Source organism: Maniola jurtina, chromosome 11 (assembly GCF_905333055.1).
Source record: "Maniola jurtina chromosome 11, ilManJurt1.1, whole genome shotgun sequence".
Taxonomy (NCBI): Eukaryota; Metazoa; Arthropoda; class Insecta; order Lepidoptera; family Nymphalidae; genus Maniola; species Maniola jurtina.
Genome location: NC_060039.1, coordinates 10611749 through 10629529, shown reverse-complemented (window position 1 = coordinate 10629529; position 17781 = coordinate 10611749). Strand labels below are relative to the sequence as shown.

At 35.3% G+C, this 17781-nt stretch overlaps 3 protein-coding genes across 3 annotated transcripts in view; 2 read left to right on the top strand and 1 right to left on the bottom strand.

Moving 5' to 3' along the window:
* Positions 1 to 3594, top strand: part of LOC123869911 (zinc finger protein OZF) — a 4322-nt gene extending 728 nt beyond the window's left edge. The window contains exons 3-9 of the mRNA XM_045912998.1: positions 390 to 423; positions 1008 to 1039; positions 1129 to 1290; positions 1418 to 1543; positions 2323 to 2389; positions 2482 to 2610; positions 2904 to 3594. Coding sequence (XP_045768954.1) covers positions 390 to 423; positions 1008 to 1039; positions 1129 to 1290; positions 1418 to 1543; positions 2323 to 2389; positions 2482 to 2610; positions 2904 to 3218 — 865 coding nt within the window. The 3' untranslated portion in view covers positions 3219 to 3594. The remainder of the gene's footprint in view (positions 1 to 389; positions 424 to 1007; positions 1040 to 1128; positions 1291 to 1417; positions 1544 to 2322; positions 2390 to 2481; positions 2611 to 2903) is intronic.
* The window catches only part of LOC123869909 (beta-1-syntrophin), a 26330-nt gene extending 8549 nt beyond the window's left edge, over positions 1 to 17781 (top strand). Inside the window, exons 2-8 of the mRNA XM_045912995.1 lie at positions 4933 to 5852; positions 6695 to 6889; positions 7624 to 7841; positions 8035 to 8120; positions 8236 to 8492; positions 8732 to 8922; positions 9314 to 17781. Coding sequence (XP_045768951.1) covers positions 5357 to 5852; positions 6695 to 6889; positions 7624 to 7841; positions 8035 to 8120; positions 8236 to 8492; positions 8732 to 8922; positions 9314 to 9421 — 1551 coding nt within the window. The 5' untranslated portion in view covers positions 4933 to 5356 and the 3' untranslated portion in view covers positions 9422 to 17781. The remainder of the gene's footprint in view (positions 1 to 4932; positions 5853 to 6694; positions 6890 to 7623; positions 7842 to 8034; positions 8121 to 8235; positions 8493 to 8731; positions 8923 to 9313) is intronic.
* On the bottom strand, positions 3526 to 4337 carry LOC123869915 (NADH dehydrogenase [ubiquinone] 1 subunit C2). Its single transcript, XM_045913006.1, has 3 exons — positions 4088 to 4337; positions 3827 to 3970; positions 3526 to 3747 (listed from the first exon to the last, which is right to left on the bottom strand). The coding sequence occupies exons 1-3, from the start codon at positions 4245 to 4247 to the stop codon at positions 3698 to 3700; spliced, it is 354 nt and encodes a 117-aa protein (XP_045768962.1). The 5' UTR covers positions 4248 to 4337; the 3' UTR covers positions 3526 to 3697.

Here is a 17781-nt window from a genome sequence, read left to right as displayed (position 1 = left end):
GGGGTGAAATGTACTTTCCAGTGGGGGTTTACGTTATAAAAAATTCTACTTCAAAATCTCAACTTCCAAGACCCAATTGTTTAATGTTTGATAACTAATAGACAGGCAGTTTCTCCTATTATTTGTCCACAATACATAATTTATGGCCTGTAGCACTCTGGTGATAATGTTAGTAGCTATCTGTCATAGAATTTTTAAAATATACTAACCCTACATCCCAATTGCCACTTTATAATATTAGTATAGATTTATATTTAAAAAACAATCTTTTACCTTAAAACTGGGTCACAGTTTATGTCAACAACAATGTAAAGATGTTACTTATTTGAAGCTTATTTCTCTTTAATGTATTGAACATTTAAATAAATCCACATTGCTTTTTTTTTCAGAGTGAGCCATGCTATGGTTATGACTGATCCCATAGTAAGTAAATTTCTTACTGTCTTACGGCCGGTTCACACATGTCTCCGTTTTACTGTTCCGTTTTATCGTGTACGTTTTTTTTTCGTCGATGGCGTATGTAGTTGTATGAGCGACTTCACACATGGCACAGTATTCTGTATACAGTAAACAATATCGTTCCGTAAAAAAATGACATTCCGTTTTGTCATCGAATACTGGACGACGGAACAGTAAAAATATACGGATACGTAGAATTTTAACGGATAGATCCATCCTTGTAGTATAGTGGCGGTATACTGCGAGTTTTCTGTTCACACATCGCATCCAGTAATGATGGATCCGTTGAACGTTATACGGTGCCTATGTGTGAACAGAGCATAAAATTATGACGTATCCGTTAAAAACGTACCAGTAAAACGGACTCCCATGTGTGAACGGGCCGTTATTGATAAAAATGTATGCACTACTTACACACTCATTTTTTGTCACGTTTGATGTGTGTAAATCATGACTAAACAGTGAGTTAATTTTTATTAGTAAGTATTATTATTTAATTGTCATGACTTATAATTTCAGTTTAATAACCATTTTAATAACATTTTCAGGTCATGACTCCACCAACAATAGTAAAGAAATGGTAATAATATAACCATCCACACTATTTAAAAATTAATGATATATTATGAGTAATATTTCTTTTATATATATGCCTAATATTTCTTACAGCAAATGTCAACCAGTGCAGAAAAAAAGTTCTTCCAATTACAAAAAGAAACCTGATTCAGAGAAATTAAAGAGAGGCCCAAAACCAAAACCCAAGAAAGATTGTATATGTAATCAATGCAATAAGGAGTTCCGATGCCAAGCACAGTTAGAAATGCATATGAGGTACCTTACTAATTATTTCAAATAGTAATTTGTTTTGCACTCACAAAAAAAAAAAATAGTTCCTGCAGATCTTCACAATAGTTAAAACGCTTAAACAACTAATTCTTATTTACTTGTTATTTTACAGAACACATACAGGGGACAAACCATTTGCATGCAGATATTGTCCTCGCAGATTTTCGCAGAAGCACAATCTGACAATACATCTGAGGGTACACACTGGAGAAAAGCCCTTCCAGTGTGAAGTGTGTAGGTAAGTACTTAATTGTTACCATTTAATTAATTCTAATGGATATAATATATTATTTTTTTATCTAGCTGATGCCTGTGACTCTTTATATGTGTGGATTTAGGTTTTTGGTTTTAAAAATCTCATGGTAACTCTGATTTGCTGAAATAAAATCTTGCCTATGTCACTCTCCAGTCTTTTTTTTTTTGATTCAGAAACAAGTTAGCCCTTGACTGCAATCTCATCTGATGGTAAGTGCGGAAGTGGGCTAACCTGGAAGGGATATGGCGGTTTGTACTAAACCCATACCTAACATACAGTTATACCCATACAGTCTCCAGATCTTTAACAATATCTATATATCTATAATCTATATATATAATTACAGGTAAAGTTCTTTCATATGATACCCCACTTGTTACAGTTATCTTACTTTTTTGTGATGTAACCACAAATTCACGGTTTTCGGATTTATTCCTTTACTAGTGCTATAAGACCTGCCTACCTGCCAAATTTCATGGTTCTAGGTCAATGGGAAGTACCCTAAAGGTTTTCTTCGGACGGGCGGACTATTAGGGTTTTGTTTTTCCTTTTGAGGTATGGAACCCTAAAAATCATGTAGATCCATTGTTCTGTTGCTGTGATTGAAGGACAAAAAAACACACACGGAGTAATGACTACTGCTAGATATTCAGATTTTTGTTGCCTCAATCCTACTTTGTCCGTAGATTCAATCCTACTTTGTTTTGCTTCCAAAAATACACTCAAAAATTAAATAATGAAATAATTGTCTCTTGTTACAGTAAAAGATTTACAGCTCAAGGAAATTTGCAAGCTCATATAAAAATCCACACTGGACAAAAGGATCATGTAAGAAAATATTATATCAGTAAATTTTTTCTAGTTAAAAATATAAAATATATAGTATTTAATACATACATATTTGAATACTTTTGTTTCAGGTGTGTTCATTGTGTAACAAATCATTCATCACATCCAGTGAACTAACAAGACACATACAGAAACATAGAGGAGTCAAGAATTTCAAATGTGATATTTGTCCATTAGCATATGTTCATCTCAGAGACCTGGTAAGTTAAAAAAAAATCATACAATACAATGTTTTTTGTTCATCTATATAGTGATCAGTTTAATATAGAAAACAAAATCAATTTTATGATAATTTTTCCAAACTTTGTCTAGGTGGATTTAATGTATTCACATATTTCTGTTAAAAATGTTGTTTTTTTTTCTGGAATAAAGTGGCTTAGATTCTAGATGTCTAGATGATGTAACATGAGCCAAACTCTATCAAGATTGGTTCATTGGATGAGCTTTTTCACATATTACCTTCTATTATTATAGTGTGGATTTTTGGTTTCAGAAATTACACAAATTAAGAAAACATCAAATTCCTGATACTTCCAAAGCACAGAATGAATACAATCCTAACAAAAATATTGATATAATTGGTTTAGATGAAGGAAAAACTATGACTTTGCCAGGGAAAGAAGAAAATAATTATACCCACAATATAACAAGCAATAAAAGTACACAAGAGCACCTGTTAATAGGAAATCATTCAATTTTCAATCCTAATCCAAATAAGCTAAATGAATCATACATTTGCTCAAATTGTGGTGAAAACTTTGAATACATGAGTGTATTAGCACAGCATTATATACATCACCATAAATAGTCAATGAAGCCTTAAAAAGCCAATCTTAGGAACTCCTCAGAAACAGCTGTGATTTTGATGTTTTTTTTTTTTTAATTTTTGCATTTTATACCTATATTATTTAAAATCAGAAGTGTTCTGAAGTGGGGAAATTATTTTTAATATTTTTTAATCCATATGTATGATATTTATATATATGACGTTCAGTAAAATGTTACCTTCTCTTTGAGAGGTTGTAGAGGAGACCAAATGCTATCAAATGACTTTAGGAGTGTAGTACTACATAGAGATTGTTGATACGAGGTTAGTCAAAATAATATGATTTAAATTAAGCTAATTTAACTTAATGTTTACTTTATTTATTTATAACTTTCTGCCATTAAACCTTTTCACAAATCAAAATGTTTTATTCCCAAATTGTAATAATTTATTTTAACATTGGATCTGCACTAACATGCAACTAAACATAATACACCAATAATAATTAGATAGATATAAAATTAACGAATTGGTACCCATGGTTCAAAGATGTCACCAATCTTCTTTCTTTCTGGAAAGGACAACAACAAAATCTGTTATTGTTGACTTCAATAAAAATACATACCTAAGAACTGCAAAAAAATACAAACCGGGAATGGGGAAATCTTCTGGGTGCAATTCAATATAATGCCTGAGAACAGCATCTTTTTCTGCTAAATATTCATGTCGTTTGTTTGTCACATAAGTTAAAACTGCTGTCCAACCCACCACACCAAGGATATGCTTTTGGATACCTACAAAGAAAAAGTTCATGCATATAAATTGCTTAAAGCTTTATATTTGCCATGTACTGGTTGCATTTAATTCAGAAAATGTCTTGATATTGTTATTGTTATTATGTAATGCTTCACCGCTCATGAGGGGACGTTTGGTGCCAAAGTTAATCATCACTCCGGTGCCTATTCCAAAAAAACCACCAAGAATGTATGGCCAGTATTCATTTAAGAATGGTCTCTTTCTTCCCTGATCTCCCATATTTAATAATTCAATAGCAGATAAATTCGAAGACATTTTGTAAATTTATTTTCTTGTTTTTAGTTTTTACTCAATTACAAAATTTTAAAATGAAAATTTCAAATTGTCAAATAGGAAATGTCATCTAAGATTTTCGGAAATTGACAGTCACAGACTATATATTCGTTTTTAACTAGCTTCATTGCTCTGGATTCTAGGACTGTAATTTCAGACATGCAAATAGAAGAGCCTAGATTGCATTGGTATCATAATGTACAAAGTACTCTGTGAATATAAAACAAATATATCATAATATTTTTTCGGGAAAAGTTGCAGTAACTAGTTAAGTAATTGTAATATATTTTTAAAAAGAGGAAAAACGATGTAAACCATAAAAAATGCATAGAATTTGAAATTACTAGTAATTAAATTAATTATAATAAGTAGATATTAAATTAATTTAATTTGTAAATGCACAATAATATTTTTGATAGGATAAAACTATAATATAGTTAGATAAACTATAATAACTATATAAAACTAATTTACATCGTATTTAAAAATCACAGAGTAGGTAGGTACCTACATTCTGTGCGATTTCGTACTGCATCTTGCAAATCTGTGCAAGGAGTTTATGTAAAGTATTCTGTGAATCTGTGTTGCAAACTATGTTGTATCTACAAAGAGTATGGCTATGGGCTATGTATTGACTATTGAGTGAAAAAATTCTGATTTTAAGTAGCTACCTACTGGCTATGCTCTAAATTAATAAACTTTTTGAGTTTTGCCATAAAATGAAAATAATTGTGTACAGTTTTCTAACAATAAAATTGAAAATTGGAAAGGGAAAAAACTAATTTGTGTTATGTTGTAACTTGTAATATAACGACTTACGTCTTGCAACCCTGACTTTGCCTGTAAATAGTAATATTGATTGTAAAATCAAAAAAATGTGAATCGTATTGTGATTGTATTTACTTGGGGTCAGTGCGAAATGTTTAAAGGAATTTTAACTAATAACTATAAGGAAATATGTAAAAGTTCATCGAGTTACTATTAGAAACTGTTATCTTTGTATCGCATTTCATTTCTGACCTTCATATTTTGGCTTTCAAACTTACTAAAGAATTAAAACTGAGATAAGGTATCAGTATTTGTTTAGAATTATGGTGGAAAACGGTGCCTCTAGTGGTGGCAGCGAAAGTCCCAACGCTACAGGCGTTAGGTCTGGCCTATTGGAAACCCTCGTGCGCGGCGTTTGGTACAGGGTTCATTGTTCCTTAGAAGACGACTATCTGAGTGTGTGCCTTGACGATGGCTATGACGCCACAACGACCCTAAACGGAACCTTAAACAACAATAATGTCGAAACACCGAACAGCGACTTCACAGAAGTACCAGAAGCAATAGCCAACCAAAAACGCTTAGTCCAAGTGGTCAAATCAGACAATAATGGCTTGGGTATATCAATAAAAGGTGGGATTGAAAACAACATGCCCATATTAATATCAAAAATATTCAAGGGTATGGCGGCAGACCTTACTGAGCAGTTGTATGTTGGAGATGCCATACTTTCTGTCAATGGAGAGGATTTAAAAGATGCCACACATGAAGAAGCAGTTAAAGCATTAAAAAGAGCAGGGAAAATGGTTCAGTTAGAAGGCAAGTATTCAAATTATTCTAGATGCCCACAACTTGATATTCTGTCTTGATATGTTTTAAAATTCCCATGGGAACTTTGGATTCCAGGATATAAAGTAGCCTATATCTGGCTCTGGGATGCAAACTATCTCTGTTACAAATACATGATGCTAACAACTTTTTCTATGTAGAATTTGAGTTTCAGAATTTTGATTGAAAGTACTTAATCTATGTCTGTGCCTAAGATGTGAGCTATCTCTGCAACTTTTGTCAAAAACAACAAGATTCTTAGTAATTTATATTAGGTTTACATCATGAAATGAGACATACTGCTGTATTGACTAAGTACCATAATTGAATTAACCTACAAATTAAGTCAATTAGGCAAAATTGAATGACTAATCCTACCTTATCTTATTAACATACTATTGCCACATAACATAGGCCTAATTCAATATATTTTATTATTCACATATTTTTTTTGGATAAGTACAAAAAATTGAATACTTAAAGTAACCACCAAACAGAATAGTTGTCTTGAGACCACCATCTTTTTTGTCTTTAAATTAAATGCGTTATGTACATGATAATATGATAAATACCTTGTCCGGACTCATTTTCATAACTATGGACTTGTTTAGTTTTATTTCAATTGCAAGTATCCGCAAAACTGCAAAACTCGATAGTAGTCATGGCTTTTCTTGAAATTACGCAACATTGTGCATCTCTATAATAGTGTGTTTATATTTAAATGGAAATACTTAAGTCATAAATAATTAATATTGGACTGAGCCAAAGCAAAGCATGGCCGGGTTTAGCTAGTAACTAATAATAGTACATAGTTATTCTTCCTTTATTTACAGTTAAGTATTTAAGGGAAGTGACACCATACTTCCGTAAAGCATCCATAATTAGTGAGGTGGGTTGGGAGCTGCAACGCGGCTACATGGTGGAGGCGCCGCCGTCGCCGCCCTCGCCGCGCCGCCGCAGAGCCGACACTAGATATGTGCCACTCTTAATGGCCTGCGTTGCTAAGAATCTGCGACACCATGACCCTGGTGAGTTTGCGTTTACTACAATAACTAAGTTCACTATAACTTTTGTTTTTTTTTTTTTTTATGTTGTGCCTTAGAATATATAATTATTTATTATAGTGTATTTAGAAAGATGTAAAATTAGTATAATTTATGTAAGTACAGTTCAGAATTGGACTCCAGCATATAAACCCAGATGGTTTAAGCTGGAGCCAAGGATTGTAAGATTAGAAAATTTTCATTTGTTACTATGGATAAATAAATAAATTAAAAAAATGCAATCATTTGATGGACTATGAACAGATTGGATGGAGGATAAATTGATGTTCACTATAATTAAGAAGGTAATATTAATTGTTGAATAAACTTAACCTAAATATATAAAAGGAAACGTGACTAACTGATCCATCATCAGAGATGCTCAATGGGCAAAATCATTTATCATCTAATCCAAACCACATGTATCTGCAAAATTTCAACTCAATTCAGACAATTGGAAGTAGCTGAAAAATCAATTATCAATTTCAATAGAATACTAACATATGAACAAGTCAAACTAATAAAAAGTTACATTATGTTATACTAGAACTCTTTGATTTTGTGGGATAAAAAGTATGTGCCTATGTGCTAATCCAAAATATTATCTATCATCATTCCAAATTTCAGCCAAATCTGTCTAGTAGTTTTTGCGCGAAGGAGTAAAAAACACACACATACAAACATCGCCTTTATAATATTAGTGTGCTTAATGATTTCAGAGGAGCGCACAATAGAGATCTACTCTCCGGATGGCGTGCACGCGCTGGCCCTGCGCGCGCCCTGCAGTACGTCGGCCGCGGGCTGGCATCGCGCGTTGCACGCGGCGGCGCGGCGTGCGGCGCGTGCGGCGCTGGCGCGTGCCCGGCCGCGGCTGCGCCCGCTAGTAGGCGACGTGCGATACGCGGGCTGGCTTGCGAGACGGCCGCCGCAGGATCAGGTGAAAAATATTGTATAATTTTAAATCTAGTCTCAGAATGCCGACCGCGGGCTGGCATCGCGCGCTGCACTTGTGGCGCTTATGGCGCTGATTCTAATAAAAATAAAATCTTAGTATACTATCTTAGATTCTATCTTGAAAGACAAGACGTGCTTGTCAGTGACAGTGTTATACTCTAAAATTATAATTCCAGATGGTCGCATCCGGCGGCTCCGACAGTTCGGACGACGCGGAAGGCTGGCAGCCAACCTTCGTAGCTATTACAGACCGCGAATTAAGGTTACTAATTACAATTTATTTTTCAATTTGTTTTGGCCTAATATATAATTTTTTTAATTTATATGGACAATCAACGAGTTAGTCGAAGTCATATCTTTAATCTGGTGTGGAGCAGGCTGTACGAAGCGGCGCCGTGGTCGGCGGAGGCGTGGTGCGCGCCTACGGAGAGCTTCGGGCTGGCGGCCACGCGGCTGGCGTGGTGGCGGCGCGGCGCGGAGGGCGCTGCAGCGCTGGGCGTGCGCGCGGGCACGCCGGCCGGCCTGTGCGTGCGCGCGCTGCGCGCCGACACGCCGCACGACCTGGCTGCCGTGGCCGGCGCGCTGGTGGACGGCGCGCACCACGCCGTGCGCGCGCAGCCCGAGTTCACTTTCCGTGAGTACCTACGCTCGAGGTGCATTGCGGCGGATTCCAACTCTAATTTCCTTAAATCCTTTCTTAATGAGTGTATATCATGAAAGGAACCCAATGTCAAAATTTGAAGCTTCTAACAACTTAAACTGTTCATTTATAGATCAATCAGTTATGATAAGTCTTTGAAACGTAAAAACGTTATAAACTTAAAACAAAAAAGAAATTGGAATAATCTGAACGAGCTTTTCCCCGTGTGGCAGGGTGTCGGTATCGCGGCGCTTGCGCGCGGCTGTCGCTGGGCGCGGGCGGTGTGTGCGTGTGGGAGGCGGCGGGCTCGCTTGGGCGCGGCGGTGCGCGCGCGTTGTATCGCCGCCCGCTGCACGCACTGCGCGCCTCTGCAGACGACGACCGCGCGGCGCTGTGGCTGCACTTCGCAGACGACGACACGCTCGTGAGTATCGCATGTGCTATATTCCTTCACGTATCTTCCAGATTTTTCCTTTTACTTGACCTATTAGTCCCTACCTGCCTGCCAAATTTCATGATGCCAGGTCAACGGGTAGTATTCTATAGGTTTTCTTGACAGATACGATAGACAGACGGACATACTGACTATAAAGATTCCTTTTGAGGTACGGTACCCTAAAAATCGCAAAAAAATACTCCGAATATCAATAAACATTTAACACTTTAATGTAATTTGTATGATTGTCATTATATATTTCATTTTTATGATACATTTATCATGCAAATAAAACTATAAGCGTTTTAAATATTTCACCACATCCACTGAAATTCAATATCCGAGGATTCAAAGTAAAATGTTAGATGTTCTTTCTCAGGAATTGGACATGGAAGGCAGCCCGAAGCCGGCGGTGTTCATCCTGCACAACTTGCTGTCCGCGCGCGTGCACTCGTTGCCCGGAGAGGCGGCGACCCATCCGCTATAACCCGACGTGGACGCTTCGCCCGAAGCGGTCTCTCGCCAACATCCTAGCATTCCAAGCAACTATCAACAATAACTAATATGTACGAATGTCTTATAAGTTATAAGCTATTTATTAACATTAAGGTGATTTCCTATCCCCATAAATGCGACTCCCATTAAAAATTCGATCGATAATAATATTCCTCCGATTTCACTCCGGTCGGTTTTGTAAGAGGAGAGTGCAGACAATGGGGATCTACACTGCCAATTTATTCTGACAGGCTGGGCCGTAGAAGTAGTATCCTCTGTGGAACTTGCTATACTGAACTGTCAGGTCTGGTATCTAACTAAACGCCGAGGAGACAACATGTGTATAGTCAACCAATCTATTATGAATCTGAATGGTCGACTCAATACATCTCCTCTCCTCTCCACTTAGGTGGATACCAAGCCTTAAACGCCACAATAAAAAAAAGTATTGTCATGTAAACATACGAATCTCCTTAGTCTAAGTAAGAAACTATGAATATGACAGCTTGCATTGGCCCGACCTATTGAGGCGCTCTCCGAGATCAGTTTTGCCTGTGGATCCCCATTGTACATGCTGCGAGCGGTTATATGAAAATCGACCTTATCTAATTCAAATAGAGTTGTAATAACAGCTGCCAGTCGGCGCGAGAATAAAAGAGTGACACTGTACTAGTGCAAATTGTATGTGTATTTATTTACAACTCTATCAAGATGAGATAAGGTCGATATTTGATTGCCTGCAGAAAGGCGCTTACTGCATTTTCAATTTAATATTCGCTGGTCTAAAAATTGCAGTATCGTATTACTTACAACAAATCACTCATTAAAAACAAAAATGACTATTCAAAAATTTGCAGTGCTGCTCGGTCACTTTTGTTTTCAATGTGCGTTAATGATAAAGGCAATAATTTATTCCGAAAGTTTGCGGTATCTTGCGGTATTTAGAAGCCTTAAACAATAGTCAATTTTGTCAGCCAACGATATTATTAACGAAAATATTATTTTCTTAGTACCTTTTTTATTGTTACAATATAGGCGTGTAGTTTTGGCGAGAACAAATTGTTGAAAATATTTGTTTCTTTAATGAATACCTACATCTTGAGATCTCACTTGCCATTTTAGCTCTATACTGTCCACTTTCATGTCAAAAGTACGATTTTAGTCTTTAATATAAAGACCAACCGTACTTTTGACAGTTGTATGTGTCAACTGTCAAAAGTACGTGTACTGTGTAGTGTGTACGGTAAAATGGCGAGTGAGATCTCAAAATGTACGCACTATATCGTTATTATGTTCTCTAAAGGTTTAATGTATCAAAACTTTAGACGAGAAGAGAAAATTAGAAATTTTAATATTTAGTAACCGAATGAATTCAGAATCTCTTGTGTTGTTCATGTAATCTGAAATTTGAGTGACTTTTTTCCAATATAGCGTAGAATTCAAATAACGCCTTATAGCAAGCAATTATTATCAAACTTGTACTTTTTTAAGTCTTAACTTCACAGTGGATGCGGCTGTATTTTTAATCTGTGCTCTAGCCCAGAAAATAAAATGCATTGCTCAAATCTTACTTCAATGCATTCCATGACTAGCGTAACGACTAGCGCACACTGAGCAGCAAAATGCTCGAGCGATCTTCATTGATAAATTGATAATCAACTCAATCACAACTAAAATAGAGTTCAAAATAGCGTGTAATAGAAAATCCACAAGGAATTATCTCTTGCACGCTATTTTGAAGTCTACTTAGCTGTGATTTAGTTCCTTATCAATTTATCAATGAAAACTGCCCGAATATTTTGTTGCTCAGTTTATGCTGACCCGTAATGTTTTTATATAGGGTGGGATTTTTTGTGTTTATTCTCTCTACATAATAAGGAGGTAACCTGGACTCTTCCAAAGAACGAATCTCTAATTTTTATTTAATTCTAAGACAGTAAGGAGTTGTATGATATGTTAACGATTATAATATATTTTTTTATAATTTATTTGTTGTATATAACCGGTAGATGTAGTGTTTTATAATCGAGAATACATTCCCAGAATGTAGTATAGATTTGCTTTAATAAGTGTAGGTATGTTTAATCTCAAATATTTTTAAGATTCGACTAGCTAATATTGCGCTGAATGTGTCACTACTCATTACATGTAATGTTAAACAATATGGCAGTAGACCACAAAATAGAAAAGTAACAGGTCTCCTCGACACCACACGTAAGGTGCACTCATGCATAGACGCGTGTGATAGCGAGCTCAGCTTATTCAACTCAGCCGACTTTTGGCTGACTTAGGAGCGATGCATACCAGCAGAGCCAAGGCCCTTTCTTGATTATAACTCAACCTAAACTTTGTTTGCTTTAGCATAGCGGCAGCGACGCGAATTACATTCGCAGCTTTTTGGATATTGCAGACGTTGCACAATCCCACCAATGCAACCAAACAATTATTAAGACCGCGATCGATATTTCATACTAAGTAAAATTAAGCATATAGCAATTATTTTCTTAACTTCAGAGAGAATACTAGAACAGAAATTTCTAAGTAATAATTTTGGTATTTTTTTTTGAATCCCCTAAAACGTCACTAACGTATTTCGCGCGGTAAGGTTAGGTTTTGTTTCCAGTATGCCAATTTGAACCTTATGTCAAAGTACATAAAGCTGAGTTAAAATCTGTTGTTATCAAAAAACTCTGCTTCACTCCGTTTATTGACGCTAGCCTTTAGGTTGATCTCGCTGTCGCACGCGTTTATATACGCATCAGATAATGTGTGAGTGTGTACTATTACCACGCCTTGGGTTAAATGGACCTTCTGTTACCTCTCTATATGGTGGTAAAACGCCTTAAAGTCCTTTTTGTATGGGCTGTTGTATGGATAATAATAACTCTTGATGTTTGTTAGGATTACCCATTCCGTGTAGGTATAAAATACTCGTATAGGACAGGAGAAGATGGGGTTTTAAATTGATCGCACACTGCCGCAAGAGGTTGAAAACCACAAGTTTGACGTGAAAAGGAAGAGTTATTCGTATTAAATCGCTTGGCAGCACGGTTTTCCCGGTAGTGTGATGACTAGCTACGGCCGAAGTCCCACGAAGGTTGGTGAAATGACCGGCTAGCCGCTAGTCAAATAACATCCTCAGTTTACCATAAAAAATGTACACTAAAATTACCGCTTGTACGCGCACTCATATACAATATTTAACCTTAGCTTAATTCAGAGTCGACCTCTGTGCTGACGGTGACGTCATTCGCATTTTCAGTAGATACTTACTGAAAATTACGTAACTTGCGGCTTTGCTACTGTGTGCTATCAACTTTAACCAAGGACAGATACAATTTTTTGAAATAATATTATTGTCTAAAGAATAGAAACAAACAGTGGACAATAATATTAGAGCAGTATGATTTCCAAAAAAACGTTTAAATTCCCTAAAATTATATTTAATCATTTATTCATAATGTAAAAAACATCACGTCATAGGTTTACAGTGTGTTTTGTATGTTTCGAACAGTAAGAGGAAATTATCCACAGAAAAGGAACTTGATCCATTTAAAAACCCTTTAAAATTTTAATTACTGGTTAGTAGCCCTTGTCAAAACGTTATTATTGAAAGTTAAAAAAAGAGAAATACCACCACAAAATACTTAGTAGTACCTTCAGGGTAGAGATTTGCTCCAGAAAGACGTTTAAATACTATAGTGATTCTGGTCTTGTGTTTTTGTCTTGTTTAGTTTTATTTGTTGTCTTGATGCAAACTGCACAGCGCTGCGGTCTAAACTTGATAAACGCCTCTCTCTCCTTTGATCTCTATCTCTCTCCTTTTATCTCTATCTCTCTCTTAGTCCAAAGATAAGATAAGATAATTGCGCAAGTGATGTCGAAGCGGGCAGACCGCTATACGTATATTTCTACATTCCTACCTGTAATGGTGGTATCACCAAACACAGTTTATCTCCTTTGGTTTATGATACCCCATACTATTTCAAACAAATAAAACATACTGTATAAAGGTGTAATAAAACTATCATAATAATACATTAACAAGTAGCTCATATCATAGGAACGAATCGTATGTTAGTTACCGTATCTATAAAAACGAAACGCTATAATGCTTAGAATAATGTACTAAATCTTAGGAGTACTTCTCTAATGAACTGTGTTGCCATATCAATTAGAAAAACTATTATAATATAATAAGTCTCAGTAATCTTATAATCTCTTAGCATTTCTATCGATACAATATTGTCATTCCTCTGTATACTGTAACTTATTACTATTGACAAATTTTTTACTCTTTGTAACAGAATTCTGCCCCCTAGCACCGAACTTGTGATCATAATATGTATTACAATCGCAATTTACTTATTTAATTAACATAATAGTTAAAATTAACCTTTTCGGATGATAGCGGTTTCGTATAGCGTTGTCTCTGTCATTGAGACTGACAAAACGTCACATAGAAATGAGTGACAGAGACAGCGCTCTACGAAGCTGAAAGCTCTTTCTAAAGTTTGATGTACATTATTTCTTGCCAGCTACTATTGTATACCTCGTTCGTACGAGAGCTTTTTAAACGTGCATTTTAAAAGCGTTGCCTAATTGCCTTGAAACATGTAGGTACCCATGCATTTATTCATACATAGGTAACCATGCATCTAATCACACGTAAGCGATTCTGAACAAGTTACTTTTTAATCGAACATTGATGTTAATTGGTTTTACAAAACCTCTAAACTACCAAAATTGAGAGCTCTAAAATTAATGTCGTCTTTTAAACAATGTTTTATGAGAATGTGGATGGCACTACTTTTGGGCTTTTTTTATAGATATGGGTGCAACCGAATCAGCACTAGTTTTAATTTTCAATGCTCGATGGTAAGTGTTAACTCCAAAGTTGTTTGCACTAATAATGGTGGGATTTTAAACGCAACGTTTTTTTACCACCGCCGTTTAAACAAGGACTTACAGTAGAAATAGCTAATGGAAAAGTTATGACAAAATTCGGTGCTACGGTCAGTGAAACGTGTTATCAAATGATTATTTATTAAGATTGCTCAGGATGCAAATGTCTTGCGATTCAATCAATCATCCTGTTTGTATCCACTGCTGGACAAATACCTTCCCGAGAGCGCGCCAACACACGGTTTCCTCATCCATCCACTTCCCGCTATCTTAAGGTGGTGAAGTCAGCGGGCTGGTGGAGGTCGTCCCATGCTGCGCTTGTTGGTACGCGGTCTCCAATCCAGAACACATATTTTGCTTTCACGATTATCGGTTTTGCGACATACATGACCTATCCACTTTGGCAGTGGGCAGGCTGTCTGGTTCAGCTTGCTATGAGTAATTCGTTGTGTGTGCGATTTATATATGATTTTTATACATGCCTGGGTAATCTTGTGTAATCATAGATGAAGCGTGCCAGTCCCTGGTGTAAAAACATGTCTACCAATCAAAATTATTTTAGGGTTGCTAATTTGCTAATGAATTATATGACAATTCAAATCTCATCATACTTTTAAGTTAAAATCAAACTGATAGATAACAACTACTAAAATGACACTAACAGTCAAAGACTACCTGATCTTAGGGCAAATGGTAAAAAATAGTGAATTTATTGATTTTTTAATTATTGTAACAAGAGTACTCCTTCCTACTGAAAGAAACACAGGTTTTTATCGGTTTATCGGGCATAGACCGATATAAAGTGAGATGTACCACTCACGACACCGATTGTTTAAATTCGAAAGAATACAATTAACTAATGGCGCCGATTCTGTTGTCTTTCTCTAAACTAAATTTAGAGTACTTTCATCTTTTTCTTTTTAATATTGTTTAAAAAAACAGGACATGGATTTTACATATTTTAAAGACAAAAGTCACGAGGTTTAACAGCTATTAGTAAGAACCTAGACTGTTACTTACTACGAGACTATTATTTATAGGTACCTACTTTTTTTATTCCAGGGACTAAAATATTATTCTCTCTTCCACCGTAGATATATCCGATACACGCACAACCAATTGATTGCATTTATGTTTATTATTTTTATATACACAATTTTGTTTATTAATACGTAATATTATGTATTTACACAATTCCAATACAATGAGTAACTATTTTTTATAATATTTTGCAAAAAAAAAAACAATAAAGGTAAAATTAAATTTAACTAAGTAGTAAAAAGTCCAATTATTGTAAAAGTTTTTTATAACTCTTGCATGTTAAAACCTACCTACATATCTACAGTAAAATAATACGCACATCCAATTTTTGACCGCGAGTTTATATGACACTGCCTCAATTTATCAATCAGTATAAAGACCAAGGCTTTATTTATTAAGTCTGTTTCACGCCGGAGCAACAACATGCGACACACAGCTTGCGCCAGTCCTATGCCAAGAAAACATCGAAATAATATTACGTTACGTTAATACAGTGTGCTACATTTAAAAAAAAAACTAAAGTTTAGCTTTGTTGTATGCCACGTGGCTTGCTGTAATGTCGCATTTTGTGGCTCTGGTGTAAATGAAACTTAAAAGATTTTTATTGGTTATTTATTGAAAGTATAATAGACTCCAAATACAACACCTGTATATACATAATTAAATTTGTATTTTATTAGTTTGTATGAATAGTTGGGTTCATTTTTGAGCGGATTTTCAAAATAGATTTCAACTTGTGAATTTTATTTTACTAGAAGATAATTTTTTTTACTTGTTCCGTTAATATTTTGTTACAGATTTATTAACTAGCTCACAATTAGTTTGATAGATAAGATTTACTTACGTGCTGCTAATTCTGTAACACACACAATCTAAAAACTTAATTAAATTATCAAGACAAAAGGAATGTTATATTTAAAAAAAAAACCGGCCAAGTGCGAGACAGTCGCCCACCGAGAGTTCCGCAGCTCGGAAAGAAAAAATCAAATAATTATTTGGTTAAAGTAATTTACCGTCTTAAAACAAATTCCTTTTATTTGCGATCGCAAAACAACAGACCGTGTATAAGGGTTCCTTTTATATTATTTTGATACGGAACCCTGACAAGGATAGCATAATGTACTTTTGTAGATCTGCCCCCCGATTGTGGAGGAAAAACGTATTCATCGTTATCGTAATCGACAGCAGATTCTGTCCTTTGATTGGTTGATTCGCTGTTTACATTTTTTCACAGCCAATCACGGGGCAGAATTTGCTACCAATCACAATAGCGATGAATACGTTTTTTTCTTAGTTCTATTCACACTTACACATTATTTTTAGACCTGCCAATTTGGTTTAGTATATAGAGAGTACACAACCGAATTAGCACTATTGACTTGCATATATTATTTATAAGCGGGCAATACAGTTAGCTATTAATTTGGCTTGTCCGCCCTATAATAATTATGCAGTATTATTCGTGTGTAATTGTACTCCTCGCAACGTATGCAAGCCCATGTTATGTTACGTATGTTATGTTATTAAATAAGATGATTCGATAGAAAAAATTCTGTAACAAATAGACCTATCGACTGTGAACTGGCAACATGTCCTATCTATTCACGATTTTACTTTATTTTTCGAACTCTGCAGTGTCTTAATTCAAGACAGTTCTCTACCTTGGAACAAAAATTTGAAAAAAAAAAAAACTATGTACGTTTAGGCGTAGGTATACAATCGCTTTAATACAACAACAAAGTAAGGAAGTGAAGGAAATAAGTTTTTTTCTCCATCCTGTAAAGGTTATTTAAAAAAAAAAGAGTATTAGCCATGTCAATGATGAGCATTCCCCTTTCCCCTCCAACTAAGCGTAAAGCTTGTGCTAGGAGTGGGTACAAAAATAGTGCAACAGAAGAGGTTTGAACCGCCGACCTTTCGAAATGCAGTCCGCTCAATTGTTGAGCTATCGAGGCTCGAAATTGAGATAGTATCAGTTGCCAGTTCAGCTTATCCGCGAGAAGTTGTATAGAGCACTCTGTTACATTATTTCATACAAATTATACTTACAGACAAAAATCAAACCGCTCAGTAACGGGTAAAAAATGAAACTAAAATTATACTACGATTATAATAAGCTTGTATGTCATTTGCATATAATTTGATCTGAAGCAAGATATTATAGCAGTAGTGTTTTGATTAATTGTTATTAATTTTTCGTCTTGAAATGTACCGATTTATAACATTTTAGCATAATATTTTTATTGGTTATTTTATTATTGTTGTATTATTTAGGTACATAATAAAATCGAAATTCTATTTTTATTTAGCGAATTATTGTGTTATTTTGTTTTAATGTGATCAACTGGTATGTGTGATATCATCGATATTTAGATCTGTCATTAATCATTAAAACAACGAAGAAAG

Excerpts from the sequence above, each read along its gene's own strand:
- LOC123869915 (XM_045913006.1), bottom strand. The coding sequence starts at position 4,247 with ATGTCTTCGAATTTATCTGCTATTGAATTATTAAATATGGGAGATCAG. Across the intron at positions 3,971-4,087 it reads CAAACGTCCCCTCATGAGCG|GTATCCAAAAGCATATCCTT; the intron begins GTGAAGCATTAC and ends TTTTCTTTGTAG. Across the intron at positions 3,748-3,826 it reads AGAAGATTTCCCCATTCCCG|AAAGAAAGAAGATTGGTGAC; the intron begins GTTTGTATTTTT and ends TGTCCTTTCCAG.